The following is a 23,617-nucleotide window of genomic DNA, read 5'->3' on the forward strand; positions in this document are numbered from 1 at the left end:
CGCCAGTCTGGGCATTTCTGCTTTTGTTCACCCCTCCTCCTTTTCTTTCAGAAGCGACCTCAGTCAGATCGATTACACTTAGAATTCATATCAGTCTCTATATTTCCTTTCTGGCCTATTGATAGACCACTGGACTATCCCCGTCATGTTTATTCGATATAAGATAGCCAATCAATTTCCCAGACACGCAATCAACAGCACACGTTTATCCTACAGGGAGGAATGTACTGCCAGTCCTGCGTACGTGGAGGGATTTCTATTTTTTTCTTTCTTCTACCTGTGTGGACAAGAGAATGAGGCAAAGTAGCACTGTAAACAACGTGGCTGTCTTGTGGACGCACACAGGCTGGATCAGACGCATCATAAAGTCAACCTTTGTATACAGACTGTGTGATAATGGCCACAAAGTTGTCGTGTGTCATGTGCCTCTGCCCGCCCACTGTAGCCCGCACTCACCGTGCCTGATCCTTTCGTTTGTTCCTGATGGGATGAAACGGGCATGCGGCTCTGGTGCGAAGTGTTTACTGTCCGGGCTCATCGGCGGCTGCTTCTCTGCTGTTCCCCGTAGGTCTGCGCACCCAAACAGGCATCGGGCTGCAGGCGGATGAGGGATCCGACCTGCTGTGCGGTAGAGGGGGACTCATTCATGAAGCAGGCGCCGCTCAATGGCTCGCCCCCGCTTTGTTTTGACGAGATGCAAAACGAACCTGTGCGCGTGGACGCGAACGAGAGCAGCACGCGGACGCGCCTTGTGGTTATAGCTTTATGCAAAACAGGGGAATCACTACGATTCAAGACAAAACCATAATTAACATTAAGTTTGTCCTGCCCTGCATGGACACGACCTTGCACATATAGGCCCTTTACCCGTGACACAATCCGCCAAAAAGAAAGCTATACATGTCTATTGATCCATCGCACTGTAGCTACACGCAGGTGTGCAGACATGGAAAAACGCCATGTGCCACGTTGCTTTGGCCTCTTGTATGCATCTGGCTGTATACCGATATTATCCACCACTGACCCCAATCTATGGCGTTTAACACAGTGGGTTTCTTGCCATCTGTCAACGCTGGCGCGGGCATTTGGCTGTAATCCCCTATTTAGATGGGCCGTGATGTAAATAACTGGGTCTCATGAGAAATTTCACTGGCATAAAAAACATGCAATTAGAACTGAGGCATAGAGTCGGCCTACATTTCAGTTGACCCTTTAATACATGAGATTTACGTGCAAAATATCCAATCTTGCCATATATGGTTGTGAGAGTTCATCTGCGCTCTTATCATTTACACACTATAGGCTATACTCCACATATATACTCAGGGGGAGTTTCTTTCACCCAAGATTCAGCCTTTTTTTCTGTACAATTAATTGCACAATCTATTTGAAGTGAAAAGGAAAGTGAGGCCAATAGTGAAAGTAAAAAGTCAACCAATCTTTCTGCAATTAGCATAAAAATAAAATCACAAATGTTCAGTTACTCCCAAATTAGGAGAACAATTAGCACATGTCAACTTTATTGTGAAATCATGAATATCTTTTCTGAATCTTCCTGCTCCATAAATGCAATGCCATTGCACTACATATCTCAGCTGAATACATAACAACTAATTGATGCTGCTAATGAAAGTAGTGTGGTAGTGAAGTGTGTGTGCAAAAATGTCAAGTATGGAAAACCTTCATTGCACAGTCCCCCACTAATCTGACTTTTGTTTTGTATACATTTATGGTGGAATTGTATTTATTTATGCAAAGGTGACCATGAAAAATACCATGCCATATAATCCATATAATCCAGTAAGGCTCTTATACATTGTCTTAATTTCAAATATTTATTCTCCTCTATTTTTCTTTTAGTATCCCTGCTCAACACACATGTAGGCATGATTTACTCTGTTCTTTTTACTGTCTTTTGTTTTGTGAAGTAATCTTCTTAATGTGCTTTTTTTTTATGTGCATGTGGCACCGATTCACATCAATAATACATTCATTAATTTTAATTTATAAAACCCTGACTTTAATGGCGCATATGTGTTTCAGGAAGATTTCTGCTATTCTGTTCAAAACTTTCTGCACATTCAAAACACATCCTACATATCTGTGATCTCTGAGAAGTTGCAATATTTTGGAAGAGAAAGTCGTAAAGTTATGAGTCGTAATACTTCAAGAAAGAATCTACCCGTTCTGTAGTCTCCTGTCCATTACCTTATTGCTCTGCTGTTATGGTAGTATCTCTTCCAGACCGTCTGACATACAGAACCCGTAGAGGTCTCTCTCTGGATGAGACAACGTTTAGGGATACAGCTGTACACTGCTCTTCAGATGTGGAAAACAGAAACCAACTGAAAACGCGTCTGATCAAGCAAACATTAAAAAAGAAAGGGCACTTTCTCCCCAGAAGGCCGAACGCCAGGTGCTCAAGCCCCCGTTGAGGTCTATCTAATGCACGTGTCAGTCAGACCCTGATCCACCATAGCAAAAGTACCAGTCAGGAGGAGCTGCTTGTACAGTAGGAGACCGAAGCCTTTATCTTGTCTACTTATAAAGGAAAGTGACCACCAGCTCTTCTCCCTCATAAATCAAGTAGCTGAGAGTTAAGATCAGAAAAGGGGTAAGCATAGAGACTCAAGATCTCATGCAAAGCCAAAATCACAGAAAAGACAGAAGACTTTTTGTGATGTTGTTGTTGCTGTAATACTAATTTTAGCCAGAAGAGGCTAACGTGCACCACTATGTTCTAAATGGGACTAAAAGCATTCTGTTTTCTTCCAGGAGCTCATTTGAGGAGCCCATTTGTGAGGTGTTGGGGAGGACCAGCAGGCTAGATGGAGACAAGGGCATTGAGGGGAGGAGAGGGAGACATGAAAATCTCACCTGGATAATACAGCAAAATACAGTATGTCATAAAGTTTGTCTATTTTTGTCATACAATGTCATGGTATATAATGTCATAATAAATAGCATTTAAAAATGTCATGGTATAGTATGTCATAAAAAAATTAATCATATAGTATGTCTTTAAAATGTCATACTATTGTATGTTATAAAAACAATCATAAAAATGTAATTCCCTGTTTCCTCTATCTCTCCGAAACAACAGGAGACAAAGTCTCATACTTTGTCCTCCTCCGCAATGGTGTTCTGGACAATGGTGTCAATGGGAGGACCTGAACTGGGCCGGGCCACCTTCCATACCTGGAGCTAAACAAGCATACCACCAATTCAGACTTTTTGGCATCAGCCTCTTGTTGAGAGTCCCAAGGCTGTGGAAGGCTCTCCCATTACATTTCATTCTATTGTTGTTTTAATGTTGTTTTTGGTTTTATCTGCTCCTTTTTCTCTTGTAACCTTGTTAAGAAGAGTGCTATATAAATAAAGTTAATTATTATTGCAGGATAGCAGATAAGTATTCAGAATATGACGGAAGATGTATTACCTATCTGTTCCCATAAAAATCATATTTATTAAAAACATATTTTTAATCGCTCTTATTGATGCCAACAGTATTACTTAAAGCAATTCAGCATATTTGCTGTAGTTGATTACACGTCCGTGATTCTTCCCACATACAATACTATATCATTTTTGTATTACTTAAGTATAACATACAATGTTTTTAACAACCTATCTATTAGTATTACATGGTCTGGTTCCTTATTTAATTATTGTAGGAATCACTCGGTATAATTAAATATTTTTTCCACCACAGAAGTAACAACAACAGATGGTTAGTTCAGATTAGTAGTTTGTCAAATCCTTCCACATTTCTTGTTGGATTTTGCAAGAAATAGGTCTTTCTACTAATATAATACAATAATAAAATGTCATCAGTTGAAAGCGGAAAGAAAATCTTACGTATTTCCACTGTCGGAACGTAACAGTGTGACACAAAGCGGAAGTAAACAATACACGGACTCGTAGCTCGAAGACGATGTTGTAGTTGCATTGAAGATAATCACTTCAATTGTACTGATTAAATACAAATAATGGCGGTAGTCGTGTATTTGAGACAGTTTGTCAACGAGCGACTGACTGCTGCCGCTGATGAAATATTCGGAGTTTTTCAAAAAACTATTGTCGAGTACGAGAACGAGATCGATCGTCAGCGCAGATTGCTGGAGGTCGTTTTGAAACCTGAAGTGAAGTTAAACAGGATAGGTGTGTAAAAGCCCAATACAAAGCCAACATAGTAGCATGTCTCACAAACAGGTCACGTGTTATATCTTCTGCTCAGAGGTCAGTTGTTCCATCATCACCGCAGTATCCCATTCCCTTTGTCCTCTGTCCCTCCAGAGCTCTCACAACAACCTGTCAAGGAGGAGGAGGAGGAGGAGGAGGAGGTTCTTGCTCAGCAGCAGCAGCTCTGTGTTCAGGAGAGGAGCTCCAGTCTGGACCAAGAGGACTCAGAGCCGCCACAGAACACAAAGCAACAGGATGAGCTCTGCACCAGGGAGGAGGGAGAGCAGCTTGCACTGAAGCAGGAGACGGATGCCTTCATGTTCATTCCTACTTATGAGGAAAGGGACCACAGTGAAGATCAGACTCTGTACTTTAGCACTGATTACAGTCAACGTGTGATGTTGGAAAAGCCTTTTGGAAACATCTCAGTTACAAGCTTTGTGGTATCAGAACCAAATGGTGACCGGCAGCTCCTCTCTCTCAACTCTCATGAAGCTGAGAGCCAAGATCAGGAAGGAGGCCAGAATGAGCCAGACAAGAATCCACACCACTTAAACAATATATCAAATCCTACTTTATTTTTGAGTCACTGTCATACTCAAATATTCAAATGTGACATGTGTGAGAAAACTTTTAAGTGCAAGTCCTATTTGCAGAGACACCTGCTCGTACACAAATGTACCAAGCCGCATATTTGTAAAACATGTGGGAAAAGTTTCCAATACAACAGTTACTTAAAAGTCCACATAAGAATTCACACGGGTGAGAAACCATATACCTGCAACACATGTGGGAAGGGTTTCAGATGTAGCAGTGACATGAAAAGCCACACGAGGACACACACAGGTGAGAGGCCGTACCAGTGCCAGGCCTGCGGGAAAAGATTCCGTGACATGTCAGCATTTAAAGGCCATATTAGAATCCACACAGGTGAGAAGTCATTTACCTGCAAAATATGTGAGAAAGCTTTCAGGGGTAGCTCTCACTTGAAAGTCCACATGAGATCCCACACAGGTGAGAGACCATATACTTGCAAAACATGTAGGAAAGATTTCAAAAGTAGCAGTAACTTGAAAGGCCATATGAGGCGGTTCCATCAATGCAGCACAAACATTTCAGTTATATAGACACAAAAAAACGCATGCAGATCCAGGTGCTTTAATACTGTACGCTTAGGTTAAAGGCCACATGAGAACGCACACATAAAAAGGTGTATTACTGCAGAACAAAGGTTCCAGTTGTAGTCACAGCCACACAGGTGAGTAGCCATTTAATTGGACATCATGTGGAAGAGATTTCAGAATGAGTAGTGGCTTGTTGGTTTACATGTGAAGAGCCCACAGTGTGAAACTATTGATCAAATGTTAGAGGTCATGGGATATCACCTAAAATGTAGAGCCAAAACCACGGATAAGACATTGCAAAATCGAAAGTTAGTGTTACAATACCTGTGGGAAAAGATTTCATTTAACATTCATATGAGAGGCCATACAGGCGAGAAGCCAGATTTATGCAAAACACGGTCAAGATTTTGTATGTAAAGGGGAGTTGAAAGTCCACATGAAAACCGCACGTTAGAAGCAGTTTATTTGCAAAACATATGGAAGAGCCTTCAGGCTTAGTGGTGCACATGATAAGAACCCACAATGGCAAAAGGCCAAACCTTAGCAAGACCTGCAGGATACTTTTATGGGTATTTAGCGAGGTGTGCAAGATCAGGGCCTTGTAGCATTGTATTGACAAAAAAATGTAGGAGATGATATAGTTCTAGTGGTTTGTTGTGAAGACACAAAAGAAACCGTAGATTTGAAACTCTTGGAGACGTGGCCACCAACTAAATGAAATACACTTCTGCAGTAGCTACATTTCTAACTGAATGTTGTATGTAAAAGGTGAGATGTCAATGTCTTTGTGAAAAGTTTTCCTGTCACAACTGTTCGCAGACTATTTCTTCTTCAAAATGATTTACAAATGTTTCAGTGAGTGCACACAGCTCGAATGAGTGACTGTTCAAGTAATGTGATCATGATGCTGGTTGGTTGTGTCAAATGTTAATTTACAAAGTCGTAATCATTGTTTTAAGTTTAACAAAAACTGTATGATATTGTATCATGGTGTCATTGCAATCATTGACCACCAACATGTACGGTTAGATACATGTTGGTATCACATTTTCTGTGTTTATCATGTTTGGTTTAGGAGATTTGATGCATAATACATCTTTCGGTTGAAGTGGAAAGAAAAATGGCCATCATGGCCATGGACTATAACCCTTTACTACTGAATAGATGCCTCATCATTTGTAACCAGTCTATATTAACTATGGGCTAAGATGTGATGTAATATATATAAAATATGTGATATAATATATTCCATAACAGAATCCAATGCAACGTTCGCAATACTCTAATAGACACAAACTGCCCAAAGTTTAGTCTGTTCTGATAAGAAATGCTTTCATTGCTGTTATTAATGTAATATAAATCATGTTACAGTGAGTCCGTCCGGCTCATGAACTAAATATCATACAAGAAAATACAAAGAAAATGTGTGTATTTTTGTACCAGTCATTTTATATTTTTAAACAATTAGTATTTTTGTATTTTGACCACGAACTGATTCCGAGTCTCATACGTAGAAGAACAGGTAATCGTTTCAGTGACGTCTGCATATTCCGACAGGACGTGAAGGCAGCACAAACTCCTCCTCCGGGTGTCCGAGCGGGAACTTCAGATGTTCGTCGGTTGAAGACATTCATGTTTAAAATGTAGCAAACGCCGCTCATTTGACACACGAATCCCGTTTGAGGACTTTTAACTGGTGAGTTTGTGTTTCTATGAACGTGAAAGATAACGTCCAACGACATGCGGCCATGTCTAATGTAACATGGGAACTAAAGCCAGCCAGCTAGTTACTTTCTCTCCATACATCCATGGGTTGACCTGTGCCGATTAGTCAGTTCAGGGTGCGTGTTTAGCTTTTAAAAAGGAACTCACCCTGATGGATGATAATGACAAATGTCTGTCGGACTTAGTGACTACAGGAGATCTCTGCAGTCATGGCCAACCTCGTCGAGGAGAGGAGCGTCGCTGCACCAACGCGCTTCGGACAAGTAGGTGACGTTAGGTGTATTACAGGAGAAACTTCTTACCAACACAACTTCGTTAGCTGGAAACGTCAGTCGCTGACCAGACTCATTCATTCAAATGAGGCTCAGGTGTGCAGAAAATCAGCAAGGATCACGTTAGTAGCTGTCTGACGCACATCTGCTTCCCCCAATGCATGCTGGGAAAGGCGTCTGTCCAAAACGACAACTGAAGAGGCATGGAGATTGCCTTTTTGTAATGCATTGCTCCAAACTATTGTTGCATATTTACAATATACTGTATACATATATTGTATCAGCTGTGTCATTGAGAATCAAATGTAAAACCTTGTGATTGCAGAAAGCAGTGCTCCAGCATTGGATTCAAGATTCAAGATATTTTTATTGTCATATGCACAGATAACAGACAGTTACTCCGTACAATTAAAAGCTTATTTTGCTAGGTCCTCCTTACACACAGAATTACAATAAACTTAAGGTAAAAACAATTAGAATTAGAATTAAGAATACAAAATAACATTGTTATTAATGATAATGGTATAAGAAAAATAAGGCACAGCAGTATTGCACAATCAGTTTCACAGGGTCAGGGTGTTAGGACATTGACCCAACGCTCTTTTATTATGTCATGGTCTATATACATATATAGAGTGATGTGTGTGGGGGTGCTTAGTTTTTCCTGTGTTGTCAGTGTACCTACACAGCAGAGGAGCAGGAGGCGGTGCACAGAGCTCTGCAACAGAAGCTGGGACCAGAGTACATCAGTTCCAGAATGGCTGGAGGAGGACAGAAGGCAAGTCTTTGTTCGTCGCTCTGCCTCTTGTTTTCTGTAAGAGCGTAAAACCAGTTTCAAGTCAACTGTATAAAAGTTAGATGTTTGTCTGTCAGCAAGGTTATAATCACACATTGAAGTCCTCCCCGACCAACATAACATGAACCGTGCATGTGATTGACTTTTCTCAGAACGTTTTATTTCTCTCTTTCTTATTAACTCTTGAATGGACTCTTCCAGGTTTGCTATGTTGAAGGGCATCGTGTAATCGGCCTGGCTAATGAGATGTTTGGCTACAATGGCTGGTCCCACTCCATCTCTCAGCAGAATGTCGGTAGGACTCGCAGAGCTTCTTGTCACTACACTGCTGTTAAAGTCAAGCTCTTTCAACACTAAGAAAACACTTCTGTTCTACAGACTTCATAGACATCAACAACGGGAAGTTTTATGTCGGAGTCAGTGCGTTTATTAAAGTGCAGCTGAAGGTTAGAGGAAGCCATACTTATTTTATTATATTGATTTGAAGATTATTATATTATAATTTCCGATGATGTATTCTTTCTTTTGTTGTGTATGTAATGTGTCCTTTTCCTCCAGGATGGGTCGTTCCATGAGGATGTAGGTTACGGTGTCAGTGAAGGACTGAAGTCTAAAGCTCTGTCGCTGGAAAAGGCGAGAAAGGAAGCGGTCACAGATGGGATGAAGAGAGCACTGAAGTACTGCCATTGTTATGTCTTCTCAGTATGAAACATGAAAATCATTTAAAATATACAATCTTTCTAAAATACATTTTGTTATAATAAGACTGCTTTTATGTATTTGTGTGTTTAGATGCTTTGGAAATGCTCTCGGAAACTGCATCCTGAATAAAGAATACCTCATAGCCATTAACAAGATCCCCAAACAGGTCTGGTACAGTATTATAATACTTAAAAAAAAGAAGTTTTTAATTCTCAAAGTGTTTTTGGGTGCTGAATTTTCTCTTCTACACAAAGCCTCCTCCTCCTCTAGACCCGGCACAGACTAAGCGCTCCGAGGGTGAGCCTTTAGTGGAGAAGGCCCGGTACGCCAGTCTGGTCCGAGAAGAAAAGCTTAGATCTGCTGCGGGTCCTGGCAGGACGCCACTGGAGCCCAGAGTCCTCCACCACAACCAGAACTATTCAGAAGTTCACACTCCTAATGCTGCTGGCCCTGCTGACAGGAAGAGGGACCACGTAGACTCCAGGTAAACAGCGTTCGTACAAAGTGGAAAGTCTGGAACATTAATTTTTACCTTTTTATATTTTACATGTTAGGAATATGCCTGATTTACGTTTTGAACAATGTTTGAATTTCAACATATTCAGATGGTTCATCTACACAGTTCTTCATGTAAACTACAAATATTGTAATATTTCAAATGACACAATCCTCCTGGCATCTTTCACAGTGCGCAGACTGGACCCGATCTCTAAATTAGTTGCCACGAGCACTACACTTTCCTAATGTAAATATTTTCAATATACAATTATTACTGTGGGTATGAATGTATTTATAAGTATACTTTTTATTCACAATTTGCATTTATAGTAGTACATTTAGACCTCAAGAGTCATAAAGATTTTGGTACCTTGAAAGTGCTTTAATTTTTACTCCTTAAAAGCTGTATCACTCCAGATAAACAGCAGTGGGTGTAGTTTCTGATTTTAATGACACTAATTCATCCCTTGTGCATCACCTCCAATCTGTTTCCTCCATTTTCCAAGACCCGTCATGGACTCTGTGAACGATGGCGAGTCACACACAGACCCCAAACAGCTGAGAAAACTCCGACAGCAGCAGCTTCAACAGAAGTTCAGGAGAGAGATGGAGACCAGGATGCTGCAGCACAAACCGGGTCAAGCCAAGTCTGAGGACACAGAGATCGCGATTGAACGAGTATCTAGTGGAGGTAAAGGGGTTCATGTGTCCATGAGTGATTTCATTCTGTTTATAGCAGCAGTCTTAAACGCAAGTTCCCTTGCACATGATGGGTTTTTCGGCTTGAATACATCTTGATTGTTTACCTGAGAACAACAGAAGAAATCATTTAATGCTACAAAAATAGTTAAATATCCTCTTGAAACTGTTGAAAAGTTGTGCAATGTCAGACCAGATGTAACGTTTGATTTGAAACATGGGGCCTTATGACATTGTGTTGGGTTTGGCCACTAGATTTTAGACCGCTGGTTTAAAGTGTCTCTTTATTCTTACCTTTTAGGAGCAAATGTTGTGGTTTTCTTTTTATAATGACGCATCCATTCCTCCAGGTCTCAAAGATGTACCTGCGCTCAGGGACAGCACCTCTGCGGGACACAGAAAGCCCAGCGGCAGGGACGAGCATTTAGCAGGTTATGTAAGCCACCACGAGAAGGCTTCACATGCTTTGACAGCGTGGGGAGGAAACCTGCCTCTCTTCACCGGTTACCTGACAACCTCACTCAGTACGACTCGTTTGTCTCTATTCTGCAGACGATCCTGAGCTCTGGGATTTCACTCTGGATGGGGTTGATTTGCTGGACGTCCCTGCAGGCGGCCCTCCCTCCAGAGCGCTCCTACCGAGCACGCCTGGGAATCACAACATGCGGACGCGCAGTAAGACCCCTCTGAGAGCTCCAGGCAGACCTCCAGACGAGGCCCCTTCATACAGCGGAGGACCGGACCGGGCTCAATGCAGACCTCAACTTCCAAACCAGTATCAGGCCAGACCAGGTGAGATTCCATATAAGAGATGTTGGAGAGCTGTCGGCTGAATTTTGTGGTCTTCAATCTACTTTTTCAACCCGACAGGTGAAGTCATCAGTCCATACAGACAAGGACAGTACATGAAGAAACGCCGACTGGACTCATGAGTATTTTATGTTTCTGTTCCACAGCTTCCTCAACATTTTATAAAGTCAATTTTACTTGTTTTCTTCTTTTTTTGTATAGTGCTTACATGTAAGTTATCTTTGCAATCAATTGTTGCTGATTGAATTTTTCTGAGAAATATTTCTGGTTTTGTAAAAAAATAAAAACTACAAAAGTCAGTCAGCTGGGTTTTTACTGAGATGAAACCAACAAACGTGATCAATAATATATAAAGATGTTTTCTGACCTTTGATAGGTGCTTATTTGATCAGATATCATATTTACTGTAAAGTCAGTGTTGAATAATTAATATAGGATTTACATTTTCAAGGCCTTAAAATGATTTAAATTTTTTTTTTTTTAATTCAAGACAATTAGTGACACTCAAATAAAACAGCACAATCTGGTTTATTAAAAGATTATTCCAATGAGCATGACAACTGCTTTAATTGATATTATTTTTATTTGTTTTTACATTTTGTACAATATGAAAAACATACACAAAACAGACACTGAATCACAGGTCAGTAAGGAGGGATCAGAAATAAGAGCTTGACAGATACTACTGCGTGTCAGTCGCCTCAAACAGAACTGTAGAGGCCTGTGATCATTACTGATGATGGCTAGTAGCATATGGACCGTAAAGAGCTTTGTTGTGACCTTGTGCTGTACAGTAGCCAGTTGTGAGTTGTCATTCGTAAGATTAACTGTGAAGCTGGCATGCAGAAATCATATGCTGATAGTTTGATATTGAAGTTGTGATATTAGTGAATGACGAGAGAACAGATCAACACTTTATGATCACTCAGGAAGGCAAAGAATAAAATAAAGATATACTATTCCAATATCAAAAACATTGAAGTCGGTAACAACCCTCATCAGCATGCAAGTGTTTCAATTACCCCACAGTCCCTTTAAACATTGCATATTCTGCATTGCAGTAACTTATTTTTTTCTCTAGAGAACTTTAACTATTCATCCAATCTACGAGCAGGCGAAAGAGTCACAATGACAGCATGGCACTCGTGAGGTGGTGAAACAAAAGTAGAGCCAGCATGACGTTTAAACCTTTATACAGCTCACTCGCTGCCGGAACAAGCGCGTCTATGAAGCGTAATTATGAATCCCACTGCATTGCTGGTTGAGGCAGAGACAATAAGTTAAGGTTCGACATTGACGGCGAGCAGTTCGGGTCTGGATAGCCAATTGGTCCGGGCATCGGACCTGAACCAACTGGGTGACCAGGAGGAACTCTGTGGCCAATCCCAGCGCTTGAATTCGAAGCAGGGCGGGCCTTGCCAAGAAAAGCAGGGGGATTCATAACCGCGAAACTGTTTGATAAATCCACAGAAACCCCCCCAAAAACACAGCCAAATATAAAAACACACAGCTGATAACACACCCATCACAAATAGAACCGTAGAGAGAACAGAAACGCCTCCACTTCACTCAGTGTGCTCTTTGTTCTGCCGTCCTGTGTGGTGTCTCGTCTCCCGTTTCAGTGATACATGAGCTGGCCGTGCAACAGTTATGCAGCCACCTGTTGTGTATCTACGTCTAGTTCAGGTTTTAGTTCACTGGTTTTCTGAAGTACAGTCACAGCTACAGGACTAGATGGATCTGGAACGTGTCATTAGTGAGGATGCAAGGCACTAAAGTGTTCCTCATGTTCACAGGTTAGAGTGCATGTGCATGTGTAGAGTGGGTCACCACAAGCATACTCTAGTGACTGAGCAGTGTGTGAAAGCATCTACCTCACATTAACATATATACATTAAAATAGAAGGAGGGGCAGGAGGGCAGTCAGAGAGACAAGCTTAATAAACCACCGGATCACTCCTGCGTGGCGAATAGGATACCATCAACAACCCTGCAATTGCACTTTTTAATATTCCTTTAAACTACATGTTGTTTAACAACCTTTAATAATTACAGTGAAACATCAAAATCTGATGGCTGAATACAGGTCCATAAAGAACATTTGTTTATTAAATATACGCATACAAAAACAGACCACAGGAAGAAAGAACCCCAAACACTTGTGATTTGAGAGGTGACGGCTAAATGTCATGAGCGGAGATATTTAATGTGCCATGACTTCACTAACAACCTGCTCATGTGTGAACGGCGCTCCATCCGTGTAAACAACTGGGAGAAGAGGCGAGGCGGCAACCTCACATAAATACTATTGCAATAAACCAGAATTATTGTTCTATGATTTAAGCAGATTTTGAATAAGTGAAAGTATTTCATGTGTCATTTGGATTTATTTATTATTGGATTTATTATTTCATTCTTGTGAGAAAAAAACAAGACAAAATGAAAAAACAAAAACACCCTGCAAACACCCTCAACCAGAACGTGATTTACAGCAGCATCACCTCTTAAATGTCACACTGTGAATGGTGGTCAACACCAGGACAATGCTTTTTCATGTGGCAGAGCCACTGGTTTACATATCAGAAGTGAAGAATAAATCTGTATAATAAATCTGTTTGGATGGACAACTCAAATCACAATGTCACCAGACTCACAGGGACATAAATATGCAAAACATGGAATCATAACCCAGTGAAGAAATATATATGTACAAAGTCAATGTTTAAATGTGTTTGGGGATTAAGGCCACAGTTACAAGGGACAGTTTATCTACTCTTTGCCATTATTGCATTTTACTTAATAGGTAGCGATTGGGATGTATTTAAACTGCAAACCGATCCATTACACTCCTGCCTAACTTACTATGTCTTTCTTCTTCAAACTCAACCAGTCACACTTTGCTAATCCGTCTCGGACAAACTAACTGTCCCTCTCTTATTTCCCACTTTCTGTGCACTGTCTCCCCCCCTCCCCTCACTCTCTGAGATTACTTCACGAACATCAACCAGATTCTTTTCAGGTGCACGTGCACACATACAAACACACACACGTGTGTAGATGTGGTGTAAATTCAACCGTCTTCGGTCCCAGCAGGGCTTAAAGTCAGAACTAGTAAGGATGTGAACCAGAATCCCTCCTACCTTCCCCTCTTCAAAGGAATGACGACATTGCAACGTATGCTCTCAAAACACATCTTTGGCTGCTGTTGGTTACGCCTTTGGGCCATTACATCACCAGACACGACCAACCGACTCGTCACAGCTCAATTCCACAGCCAACGGACGGCTAAGTATGAGACTTTTGTGCTGTGGATGTGTATTGCACTCTCCCTCCAATTGCCGGACAGATTTCGTTCTGCCTGAGAGGACGTGAACCACACAGGTCAACTCTATTACAGAAAAAGAAAAAGAAAAGAAAAAAACACAATAATAAAAGTTGAAATAAAAATAAAAATCACAATATCCAGTCAGTTTACCAGCCGACTGCAAAGAGAGCTAGTGGTTCTTGTTCAACAACTGTCTGCCCTGTTTGGTCCTCCGTCTCAGCGTGGACTAGGGCTACAACTGGGCTACGTGGGCTTCAGGTTGGACCCTCCGGGGTTGACTGGACTCTGGGTGGCTGGTGTGGTTCCCATGTGGTAGCCTGAGGCTGTCGTAGGCGGCTGGTACTGCGTTATTGGCTGTGCGGGGTTGAGCATGCCGACCTGGCATGTGCCTGTGGGTCCTGCCCACTGAGGAGCACTGTATGGGGCCGAGGGGTATCCAAACCCCTGTGCAGCTGGACCCAAAGACCCTTTCCGAGGCCCCAAAGGGACAGAGGGATTGGCTGGGTTGGGGAGATGAGTCGACGTGGCGGATGTGGTGCTAGAAGACGTGGGAAGTGTTGGGCAGAGGAAGCTTGGAGCTGAGAATTTACGGCCCATGTTGGCTGGAGGGATAGCCTGTAACAGAGAAAGAAATGTAGGTGTTACTACTGAATATGCAGGGTTTTGCAAAACTATTGGGGGGATCTTGCAAATATACATCTCAGCTGTGTCTTACTGGTGGAAGCGTGACTTAAAGCATATAATTAGGCTTTGAGTCTACCGCTTCAACAATACACGTGTAAATGTGAGGTTGATGCCCAATAATAAAAGGCTCAGAGTGACTCTGTGAGAAGTCAGCAATCAATTAATGACAGTATCAAAAGTTTTTTTGAGAAAGCGTGAGTCACTGGAACCTCGAGAGGTCCTTCAGCATGCAGCCATACATGACCGCCCAACATATTATGTAGTTTGGTGCAGCAGAACTCAAGATTAGTCATGGACAGACAGAGCTGCACACACTCACTCATGCACACACAATCTCCTGATCTTCTTGCACAGATTATACTGAGTTTAAAGAAAGCACTGAATGCCTACATCATGTCCCAACGGAGCTGGTGCTCCTGTTTTAGGTCCTCTCTTGATCTGGGAGAGGCTGATGGCATCCCTGGCCCAGTTATCCACCAGTTGGTGCCAGTCATCAGTGAAGGTGCCCTTGCCCTTCTGCGTGTGGGAGGAAGGAGGAGTGGGTCCAGTTGCCTGGGCCAAAGAAGTAGAGTGGTTCTGGCCGTTTGCAGAGCTGGTCCCACTTGATCCTGGGAAACAATAATGGGAGGTGAGAAAACAGATTCAAGGAATCGATGTAATAAGCTCACTGTAACTAAATTAAGTGCTTGCACATACCTGTGGAGCAACTACTGAGACTGGGCATGGATGGAGACGATCTAAGCTGCTTTATGGATGACCTGTCAATTGCTTGTGATGCCTCTGTTGCCGTTTCTGAGGCCTCTGTTGATGAGGGTGAACTTTGCTTTGGAGGAGACTCTGAACCATGAAGACTCTGCGCTGAGGCTGTGGATCCTGAACATACGAGCACAAGCCACAACGGCATGTAAACATTAACTTAGGAAGTTATAATTTCAACTGCTTCAGCAATTGTTTGCAGCACTGACATCAAAGAGTATACATTGTTATCTTGAGAGCCAAAACATGCCAATTCACTGTCCTTACCCGAGTGTTTGGGACTGGGTTGTCCACTACTACGAGCAGATTTGTGGCTGTAGCTTTTGCTTTTTAGCCTTCGTCGACCTCCAGCCATTGCCACAGCAGGGGAGAAGACAGTATGAGGAGGAGGTTTTCCCACCCGCGTGAAAAGGAACTCTATCTCCTCTTTCTGACGAGTCTGCAAAGTCTGGATCTCCGTCATGTGTCTGTGAGCGTGATGAGACATACAGTAATGTTACGAAAATATTTCCATAGAGCTTTGAAGTGATACTCATAAAAGGAAATGAAGATAGTGTAAAGTAGGATTGTGAGCATGTGACATACTTTTCTCTAAGACGGCTAATCTCTTTCTGCAGAGCATCGTCCTCAGTCTCCGAGTCGTCGTCATTGTCACTACTGTAATGGGTGTGTGCATTGTGGGAATCAGACGTTGAGGATGAGGGCCCGTTCTGCATGCTGGAACCATGTGATGGACTGTAGCCTGCTGCTGGAGCTGGGGTCACTGAGGGAAATTATATACATCAGGTGTTAAGAGATAGAAGTTTACCTAGGTACCTCACATTATTTTAAAATGTACACTAAACATCTGTAGTCTTTGCATTAGAAGACATTTTTGTTTTATGCACATGTACCAACTACTTCCAAGGATTATCTTCCGATATGGCATCTGACATATTGGACTTTCAAGCACAGTAGATAGACAAGTCTACTGGATTTTCAAAAGCTATCAAAGCTCTAAATAATATTTACCACTGCAGCTTCTACCAATAGGATAATTAAAAAATACTAAAAGAGGTAAAGATGCTTCCACACAGTAAACAGCTTTCTGTAAAGAAATCTCAGAGGGCATTATATAGCTTACATCATGACCACTTATCAAAAGGAAAAAAGGATAGCTGCGATAATCGGATGATCCATTTAAAAAAAAAATTTAAAAAAAATCTTTCACTTAGCAGTAGGGTTGGGTACCGAGAACCGAGAACAACACGTCCGGCACCTACCGGACCGAAAAGCAACGCAGATTTCGGTGCTTCCTTCCGGTGCCTGAGCCGATTTAAATACTTTTTTTTTTTTTACACTACTCTGTAAAGTTGCACGGTATATAGATACTAAAAAGGTAGCGCGGTGCCCACATGCTAAAAACAATTATTAAAATAGCGCGGATCAGAGCACACTCGCTGCTCTGCTCTCTGTCTGCCTGCATGCAGAGCGTTGCTCGAGGGGGCGGGGCTTCCAGCGCTCACACACACACACACACACACACACACACACACACACACACACACACACACACACACACACACACACACACACACACACACACACACACACACACACACACACACACACACACACACACACACAAGCTTTTGAACGTCCGTCCTTGGCTTGATGGAACAAATCTCTCCAGTTGACATTAATGATGACGTGTAGTCCAGTAAAGCAGCAGTTTTAGGATCCAACAGTTTCTGAGTTCTGTTGCACACGGTCCCATCAGGCCACCTGATGGCTTGTGTCTGTTCTTTTTTTTTAAATATATATTTTTTATAAGTTAAAAGGTTTGAAGCTGTAGTTTGAAGTGTGTTTTGTATGTACTTATTTATTTATTTATATTTATAGTATACTTAACCCCATCAGCCCGAGGGTATCCCTATTGGGGGACTTTAGATAATAATCTAAATAACACAGAAATATAAGACCTAAAAAAAAAAAAAGATTAACCCCCCCCCCCCCCCCCAGAAAAATCAGAGCTACAAAAATATTTCATTGCCATGTACATGCGCCAAACACAACTCAAACAATAAATAAAAGATTACAAATATAGTATAGACGAAAATCGCCATGAATATACTCTCACGGCAGGTTTCTGGAACAGGCGATCCGTATCTATCAAACAAAGTGAGACGGCAAAAAGCAAGCTGCTTCCACACATATTAAACAAATCCCTGTAACCCAAAGTATCAGCAACTTATGAGCAAAGGAACACTAGCAACATAAATAGCTTTATCGCTTTACGGTCAGCCAATCCGTCTTACCTTTGATGATAAAACGTAGAAAACAATTTTTTTCCCGGTAAATCCACACTGTTTTATTTTCAACTGATATCCTGTGTCTCTTTCAAATCATCGCAAACTTTGGAAGGGGCCGTTCTGACCAGGTAGATGGGCAGACTATCAGCGTATCGGATCATATGCTTCACCAATGACGACGCCTATCTGTAGCCTATTGGCTCACAGTGCTGTCAATCGTCTTTTTGAGTCTACAGATGGATTCTATAGGCTGTGACGATTCCAGGGATATGGATCATTTTCTGAAATCGGCCAACTAATTACCGAGATACCGATTACGCACTGCTTTGTAGACCTTTCGAGAACTTTGTAGAACTTCAGAATTACTTGTTTTAGCTATGATGTCAAGACCTGTGAAAAAGCAAACTTTCTCCGTTTGTGACATCATTGAATTAGTCCAAAAGGACGCCGAGTACCCGGCTATATGTGTATACATGTATATATGTGTGGATATATAATTTTCATCCCAATTTTTTTTTTTTTTTAAGAAAAACTGTATTTGGATGTATTGAACAACATTAGTAATATACAAGTGAAATATATTGTTTGCTACATGAGAAAAGTCAAATGGCACCAATGGTGCCAAATGTGCCCAAATGTCCATTTTGGGGACCTCGTCTAAACTGCCTTTACTAAAAATGCTCTAATTTTGTTCACTTTTTCAAAGTAAAACTTTGCAGAGAGACTGGTCACATATTGTGCTACCACTGGAAGAGGCCTAGGCAGGCTGATGCATCATTCCAAACCTGAAATCTCTAATTTGGGCTGTGTGCCATCTTCATTTACTCTTAAACAGTAGCATATATAGTGGTATTAACACATATGAACAATGTCTCACAAGTGTACTGTTTATTATAACACCCAAATTATTAAAATAGACCTTGTGGTTGCAGAGATACACCCTTTTTAGTTTAGGTATGCAATTAATAATATTGTTCAATTTGAAGAAAAGAAATTGCCTTGGCAATAAAAAAGGTTCAGGCACCGGTATTGTTTTAAAAGGATCGGTTTAGCACCGGTATTGGAAAAAACCCAAACGATACCCATCCCTACTTAGCAGTGAAAAAACAGTGTTGCGTTTGTGTGAAGCATCAGTTTTGCATGGTATTAGTCAAGGAGGGTGTTCCACTATTTCATCAGAGCTAGCTTAATTTGCTGAACTTTGAACCTGGTACGTGCCTGTGACAGAAAAGCGGCCCACTTTAGAGCCAGTGGTTGGCCCCCCGTTGGTGCTCGTGGACACTTGGAAGCGTCCAATAGTGGTCGGCTGACAAGCAGGAGCAGCAGAGACAGACGAGGCTCCATTTATAGAGTCAGTCTCACAAACTCCTTTGGACAGAGAGGATGACCGGTGGAGGGTATGTTCTGGACTTGAGTGGGAGGAGGAAGAAGAAGAAGAGGAAGAGGTAGAAGACGGCGTGAGGGAACAAGAGGAAACGATGCCCGAGGGATCTGGAACCCTGCTGGACGCACCATCAGTAGCAACAGACACCTGGAAAAGAGAGGAGACACATTTTAATGAACTAAGAACAAAGTTTAAGAGATTTAGCCGTTTGTTAGCGACTGAATTAACAAGATACATTTAAGCTGCGACTTAAAACTTACTTGGAAACGTCCAAGAGTGAAACCTGCTGCTGGATGCTGGACTCCATTACCTCCCTGAACCGTCTCTGGGCTCAGAGCTCTCCTCAACTGGGCGTCCAAACTACCCAGTGGTTGCTGTGACTGTGGAGTTACACAAACAGTATATTAGGAACAATCTGCAGTTATACATATGTATATCTACACTATTTTTTTAATAACCTACAAAAAGTAGTAGAACTGGGAGTATCACCTGATTTGGTCCAGGAAATGGGGGCACAACTTCAGAGGGAGGTGTAGCAGCTTGATTAAACCCAGTAGGTAACGTCTAAAGGAAGTCAAATTTAAATATATTTAGAGCAATAAACAGCATTTTGGATTTTTTTTATTTCATGCTGCAGTTCTCACTAACCTGTGCCCTGGGCTTAGTTGGAGGCGTCTGTCCTGCCGAGGTAATTCCCTGTCCTGGGGTGGTTGTGGGGCCCAAGACAGCCTGCCCCCCGGTAGTGAGGGGAAGGTTAGATGGGGGCACCAGGGAAGCTCCAGGTGGAGGAGAAGAAGTTCCAGTGGGAGGAGAAGAAGTGCCTGTGTTCTGATCCACTGATGCAGAGCTCTGATCTTTAAAGAGGGACCGTAGCTTCTTATCTAGAGCCTGGATATCATCTCTGCCAGCAGTCTTGTTCGGGAGCTCCGACCCCTCTGACTCCACTGGCTGTGGCTGGACCTGGCTCTGACCGGGTACCGAGGTGGGAACAGGTGGATGGCTGGACGAATTCACAAGCTGCTGCTCTGAAGCAGGGACAGTGCTAGTGCCAGAACTACTGGATGCAACACTAATAACAGAAGAGACAGAGACTGAACTATTGCTTAGCTGAGGCCCAGGTACTGCGGGGACGGAGATCTGCACTGATGGGGAAGAAATGGTGGAAGCTGTGGGTGGGATGCTGGCAGCTGGTGGAAGCTGTGAGGGGGCCGTTTCGTGGGATGACTGAGCAGGTGGACTGGGATCACTGGTGACAGGAGCTAGAGTTTGGGGCTGAGTAGATGTAGGTGGAGAAGAAACCCTCCCAGTTGAAGGAGGTGGTGAGGGTGTTGCAGTAGATGTGATACCAGGAAAAGCCATGCTAGCAGGGGAAGCTACGGCTTCTGGAGGAGCCGAGATATTGTTAGAGTTTGGGCTTGGTTCTTGTTCAGTCGCATCAATGGTGTTGCATCTTTCTACACGGGCCTGCTTCAGTATACTGAAAGCCTGCTGCAGAATCCCAGATGGAGCAGACAGAGAAAGGCCCAGTGGCAAAGAAGCTAGAAAAAAAAGACATTTTTTTAAAAAAAAAAGAGGAAGAAATTGACAATAATCATTTCATTTTCAGCATCAACAAAGAAAATGAGTTAATTAGCATGCTCAATTCCATTGATATCACTGCAACAGAGTACATAGATGTTTTCTTCAAATTAAGTGTATAATGTTAGTCATTTATTTTTATGAATAAACAAATTTTGGCCATATCCTACACATTGTACCTTTAAAGCTTTTTTGCATGCAGTGTCAAATGTATTACTTTGAGAAACCAAACCATTTTACTGGAAATACCATAAAAATAATAAAAAGGCTTTTACCTGGCTCTTCTCCAAAAGAGGTATTAAAAGAAGATTCGCCAAAGAACTGGTCTTTAAGACGAGACTCTGGCACTGGGCTGACTATGAACCTTCGTCCTGCTGAATGCACCACCTGCGCTGTAGTGCTGGGGGAAATGCCTGAGAGAAAGGCTAAAAGAAAGGTAAAGATGTGAGACAGGAGTTGATAAAAAATCAATAAGTGGACTGGAGCACTGAATTGTTGACTAAAGTTTGTTTACCTGGCATCATGGGAACAGACAGATCAGGCTGTTGTTGGTGATCACCCAACTGCAAAGAGACGAACATACAAAAGTTTGTGGTAACATGATCAGGTTCAGCAGGTAAGATCACAATTATCATTATGGGTATTTGACTAATGAGTGGTAGTAAAGAAATACCTGAGGAAAGCCTTCAATCAGGCCCTCTCCTTTCTCGTCAGCCATTTCTATGACTTCACGGACCTGCTCGATGAAGGACTCTCGTTCACTTTCCAAGATGAATTCACTCTCAACCTAAAACAGGAAGCAAAAGAAGTTCAACGACTGTGGCAGATGTCTTAAATTTGTGATTTGTGACAATCGTTGATGCAGCAGGTAGTAAAAAAGGAAAAAAAACCATCTTCTTAAAAGTTTGTGGTCATCTGCCACAACAGTTTGATTCATTACAGTCAGCTGGCTCAGAGGTCTACTCTCCAAGCCAACCACTGAATAGACTGCAGAGGGCCCAAAGAACAACGGCTAACCAAATATTTAGATCACAAAAGTAAGTACCGTTATGGTCAGTTAGGATCGCGGGTCACTTCTGGACCGGCATGAAACATAGGTTTAAATAAATAAATAATTACTTCTTTTCAGACTAAACTTTTGAAAATGTAAATAACAAATTTGGTGTCTGAGTTACACAATATTGTCACTGTTAAAATAGTCATTATTGAATGAAAAAAGAAAAACATCACTAGAACGGTTGACCCCAAACCTTTTAGCAACATTTTATGTGCCCTTTGCTCTCGTTTTCTGTTCAGTTACAGTCGATTGTCAGTCAGTGGCCAATTCAATGGGATTTTGTGAATGGTAGCATGCAAAAGTTTATATAGTGTGTATTATATAGGTATACAGAATACATGTATTGTAACAAACAACAATTGGACACAATTCTTAACTGTTGGGAGGCAAAAGCTATAGAACCACTACTACCATGATCTGCGCAATCTCCTCTGGATTATCACCATCAAGGTCAAATTTGAAGGTCACCATCTTCCTGTTATGCGTTTCCAGCTGGCATTCTGCAACTCTGTCTCCAACATTAGAGATCTGCAAAACATCCATTCATGTTAAATCAGTTCCATGACAAAGAGCTTGACACAAAATATAAATGAACTTATCACTTCAAGTACATACACTGAGAACATTGAGCTTGGCCTTCGCAGTCTTCTCTTGGCGGGAGCGGCTGCGTACAGATCTCCGCTGGTGACGTTTCATTGAGCGCCCTTCATGGCGACCTCCTGAAGTAGAACTTCCCTCATTGCCGTCACTAAGACCTGAAGCTGTATCCGACAGGCAGCTGAAAGGGAAATGGACCCATGAGAAAGAGGTCTGACACATTGTGGGGTGCTGGTAGACCTGCTTTTTAAACATAACTTTCTGCTAACCTTTCTACAGACGGTGGCACCAGCACAGACGATCCTGGTGGCTCCGCTGGTGCGGACTGAGAAACACTCACAGGGGCCTGAAACACGGAAAGAAAAACGTTTAGAAATCAAGCACGCAATGTCAAAAGCAAATGTCAAAATGGAAATTGTTGATGCATTACTCTTTTGACATGGTAAAGAACTAGCAATGCATTAATTGCCGGTCACCAACTATAGCCGATCAGCGGAAAACCTGCAGCTCAGTAGTAGCAGACAGTATAGCCACAAACAACATCTGTTGTTGAGCATTATAAGATGTGGAGGAACAACCTCAGAGTAAGCACAGTGACCGGCTCACCAGCCAACAGCGTGGATCTTCACAGCTAAGGTTAACAGAGGTTCTAGCGAGATACTTGAATGAATAAAGATGACGAAAGGAGACGTTTCACAGAAATGTTAGAATAACAGCAATGTTAATAGATAGGAGAGGGAACCTGTTTAACTTCCTTAGCAGCTCATAATGTATAAGCAAAATTACTGATGCCAGGATTTTTTCTGATCAAAGAAAGTATTTAAATAAATCATGAAATACATTGCATAATCAATTGAATTATTAGTTTTATGCAAATAACTCCTATAGATGACATTAACATAAGCACTATTTTTAAGTATAACATTTAGAATTTTTGACGGTTTACACAGACTTTGTAAGTCTTGTTCCAGGACGGTGGTGAAGAAAGTTAGCTGCTGTCAATAATAGTTTGTAATAAAAAAAAAATCTAAATAGGTGGGTCAAACTTTTAAAAAAACGTGACAACCAAGAAAATTGCATTGCTACATCTCTATTTAGGAATTGCAAAGTAAACCGATCTTTGTGCCATTCCCATTC

General features: G+C 41.9%; 2 protein-coding genes across 2 annotated transcripts in view; one reads left to right on the forward strand and one right to left on the reverse strand.

Annotated features, from left to right (window-relative positions):
* The first annotated feature begins 8,300 nt into the window (after positions 1–8,300).
* On the forward strand, positions 8,301–11,031 carry rad52 (RAD52 homolog, DNA repair protein). Its single transcript, XM_079224272.1, has 9 exons — positions 8,301–8,394; positions 8,478–8,545; positions 8,658–8,776; positions 8,892–8,967; positions 9,056–9,285; positions 9,806–9,990; positions 10,349–10,429; positions 10,551–10,790; positions 10,869–11,031. Exons 1-9 carry the CDS (start codon positions 8,346–8,348, stop codon positions 10,928–10,930), a joined length of 1,110 nt encoding a protein of 369 aa, XP_079080398.1. The 5' UTR covers positions 8,301–8,345; the 3' UTR covers positions 10,931–11,031.
* Positions 11,032–11,409: 378 nt separating this feature from the next.
* The window catches only part of LOC306740811 (serine/threonine-protein kinase WNK1-like), a 29,355-nt gene continuing 17,147 nt past the window's right edge, over positions 11,410–23,617 (reverse strand). The window contains exons 12-26 of the mRNA XM_079223045.1: positions 22,750–22,826; positions 22,499–22,661; positions 22,295–22,411; positions 21,500–21,613; positions 21,341–21,389; positions 21,102–21,239; positions 19,897–20,786; positions 19,738–19,812; positions 19,509–19,628; positions 19,083–19,395; positions 16,159–16,336; positions 15,841–16,040; positions 15,514–15,690; positions 15,208–15,425; positions 11,410–14,748 (exon numbers count right to left, since the gene is read on the reverse strand). Coding sequence (XP_079079171.1) covers positions 14,377–14,748; positions 15,208–15,425; positions 15,514–15,690; positions 15,841–16,040; positions 16,159–16,336; positions 19,083–19,395; positions 19,509–19,628; positions 19,738–19,812; positions 19,897–20,786; positions 21,102–21,239; positions 21,341–21,389; positions 21,500–21,613; positions 22,295–22,411; positions 22,499–22,661; positions 22,750–22,826 — 3,201 coding nt within the window. The 3' untranslated portion in view covers positions 11,410–14,376. The remainder of the gene's footprint in view (positions 14,749–15,207; positions 15,426–15,513; positions 15,691–15,840; positions 16,041–16,158; positions 16,337–19,082; positions 19,396–19,508; positions 19,629–19,737; positions 19,813–19,896; positions 20,787–21,101; positions 21,240–21,340; positions 21,390–21,499; positions 21,614–22,294; positions 22,412–22,498; positions 22,662–22,749; positions 22,827–23,617) is intronic.

This window comes from Taurulus bubalis, assembly GCF_910589615.1.
Source record: "Taurulus bubalis genome assembly, chromosome: 9".
NCBI classification, from domain to species: Eukaryota; Metazoa; Chordata; class Actinopteri; order Perciformes; family Cottidae; genus Taurulus; species Taurulus bubalis.